At 35.9% G+C, this 2,142-nt stretch overlaps 1 protein-coding gene across 1 annotated transcript; it reads right to left on the bottom strand.

The window, feature by feature from the left end:
* Window positions 1-866: 866 nt before the first annotated feature.
* LOC108971401 lies at window positions 867-1,595 on the bottom strand. The gene is made up of 4 exons (XM_018937443.1): window positions 1,551-1,595; window positions 1,324-1,488; window positions 1,090-1,257; window positions 867-1,022 (listed from the first exon to the last, which is right to left on the bottom strand). The coding sequence occupies exons 1-4, from the start codon at window positions 1,593-1,595 to the stop codon at window positions 867-869; spliced, it is 534 nt and encodes a 177-aa protein (XP_018792988.1).
* Between the last annotated feature and the right edge of the window lie 547 nt (window positions 1,596-2,142).

Raw genomic sequence — 2,142 nt, 5'->3', positions numbered from 1 at the left:
ATGATTTTTCAAATACTTACCAAATACAACCAGTTGACTTATATTCATATACTTTCATATTGAGATAAGGTCCACTTCTCGGCTACTTCATTTCCATTGAGAAATGTTTATCGTACCTAATAAACGTTTTTAAAACGTTACGTAAGAAATCGAGGGAGGATTGATCAGTACCGATGTAAAATTTTTGGAATTTTACCCTCGACTTTGCTGTTAGTTACAAACTTCCAATGAAAGGAACATTGCCAACAGGTGCTTTGGTGTAGTTTAGCTCACAAAATCCAACGAACCCGGATGGATGATGATGCTAAAGCGAAATATTCCAACGACTGCAGATCCTAGGGTGAACAAGGAAAGTAAGGGTATCCATGCATTCAATGAAAAAATCAAGTGCATAGATACCTGTCTGTTCTTGGGTGTACCATTGACGTGACTTCACAAAGGAATGAAGCAACTGGCGACCAGTGGATGTAGTATAAAGGAGAAGAAACCCTCTTTTAAATCATAAATCAGATCCAGTTCAGTTACTAAGTCCATGAGGAGTAGTCATCCTTTAGAATCTCTACGCTTGTCGTGAATTGGCTGGTCAACTAAATAAAAGACATTTGAAATTACTTTAAAAACTAGAAACAAAACTTTCCCTAATTCGCTTCAAAAAATAAATAATAATAAGACACAGAATAAATTTTGTAGTATGATTTTTTTTTTAAGGAAAAGGAGGCGCAGGCTTTATTAATGATCAACAAATAATGCATACATTTATAGCACGAATGCAATCTTTGTGTCGCATTTAGCATATATTCGTGAATTCTTTAAGATTATGTGACAACTATCATTATTCCGAAACATAATATTTACGTTATTTCTCTCTAGGAAATTTGAAAAAAGACCTTCACGATACCCACTTTAATGCCATAGAAATACCAGTCGGTGTGAAAAGTATACTCTCCGGTAGGTAATGGCAGCACCTGCGTTGCCATATGGTTGACATAGCTGATGGGCAGCTTTTCAACAACCTCGTCTTGCTGAAATTATATTGAGAACACTGATATTTAAACGCCACTTCTCATTTTGTGATAAGTTTTGACCTACTGGACCATATGGGCAAGTCCTATTTATGGTGGAGTACTTCTCGAACCAGCTGTGAAAATACCGTACAACCGGATTGGCACGCTTCTTCAAATATTTGCAGGCGTCAATGGTGAAGTTGTACAGAAACGGTTTGTATCCATTTGCTTTACGCAGCAAGGCGAACGACATCTACATAATGCATTATAAATATAAGGAACTGTAGAGTTCATCTTCGTAATTTTGACTAATACGTACCGAAATATTATAAACTGGTTTCTTTTGGGGAAATTTCGCACGCATCGTGAAGTACTTGTACGAGCGATTAACTGCTTTTAGAATGCAAGTATCGAAGTAAAGGTACGACCGATTGGTGTTAATGCAAATGGCATTACGAAATTCCAAACTCGTCTTTACCGTTATCTGCTTAATGTAAATATTAACGTAAACGATTAAGCTTCAGAAATGTGCCGGGAAATACTTACGGTAAGTGCGCTAAGGACTATTACAAGAAATATGAGTGTGTTCATGTTCACTTTCCACTTTCCTAGGCGCCGCGTTCCGGACCCGCACGATGCGACTGCTACTAACTAATTGATAAAATGATTCTTTAATAATCAATTGTAGAATAAAGCATTTTTAAATGCTTGTAATTTTATAACAATTTTGGCAATATTTAATGGCTTCATTTTAATTTCCCGTCTGGCAATTTGATATTTTTGAAATTGGCAAATCATTAGATTTTGTTGAAAAAATAATGATATCGACATGTTTTAATAGTCATAGTTTCCCATTGGATGAAAGCATTTCGAATTAACCCATCCGGTTCTTAATGTCATTCCGTAGGAATGCAAATCGATATGAGAAACGAACTCATCCGTTGGTAATCACTGAACCAAATGTGATTAACTTAGTCTAAGTTAGAAGAAGTGTAATACTTACGGTAAAAGTCCGCAGATTAGTTCCCAAAGTGCCACGTTACCCATTTTCACCGTCAATAAGATTGCATAACTTATACTGCACTGAAATGAATTATTTTGTCGACTTTAGCTGTGGACAATTAAGATTATTGTTTAA

This window comes from Bactrocera latifrons, unplaced genomic scaffold (assembly GCF_001853355.1).
Source record: "Bactrocera latifrons isolate USDA-ARS-PBARC rearing strain unplaced genomic scaffold, ASM185335v1 scaffold_109, whole genome shotgun sequence".
NCBI classification, from domain to species: Eukaryota; Metazoa; Arthropoda; class Insecta; order Diptera; family Tephritidae; genus Bactrocera; species Bactrocera latifrons.
Note: the sequence above shows the minus strand (reverse complement) of the source record. Positions and strands in the feature narration are given on the sequence as shown.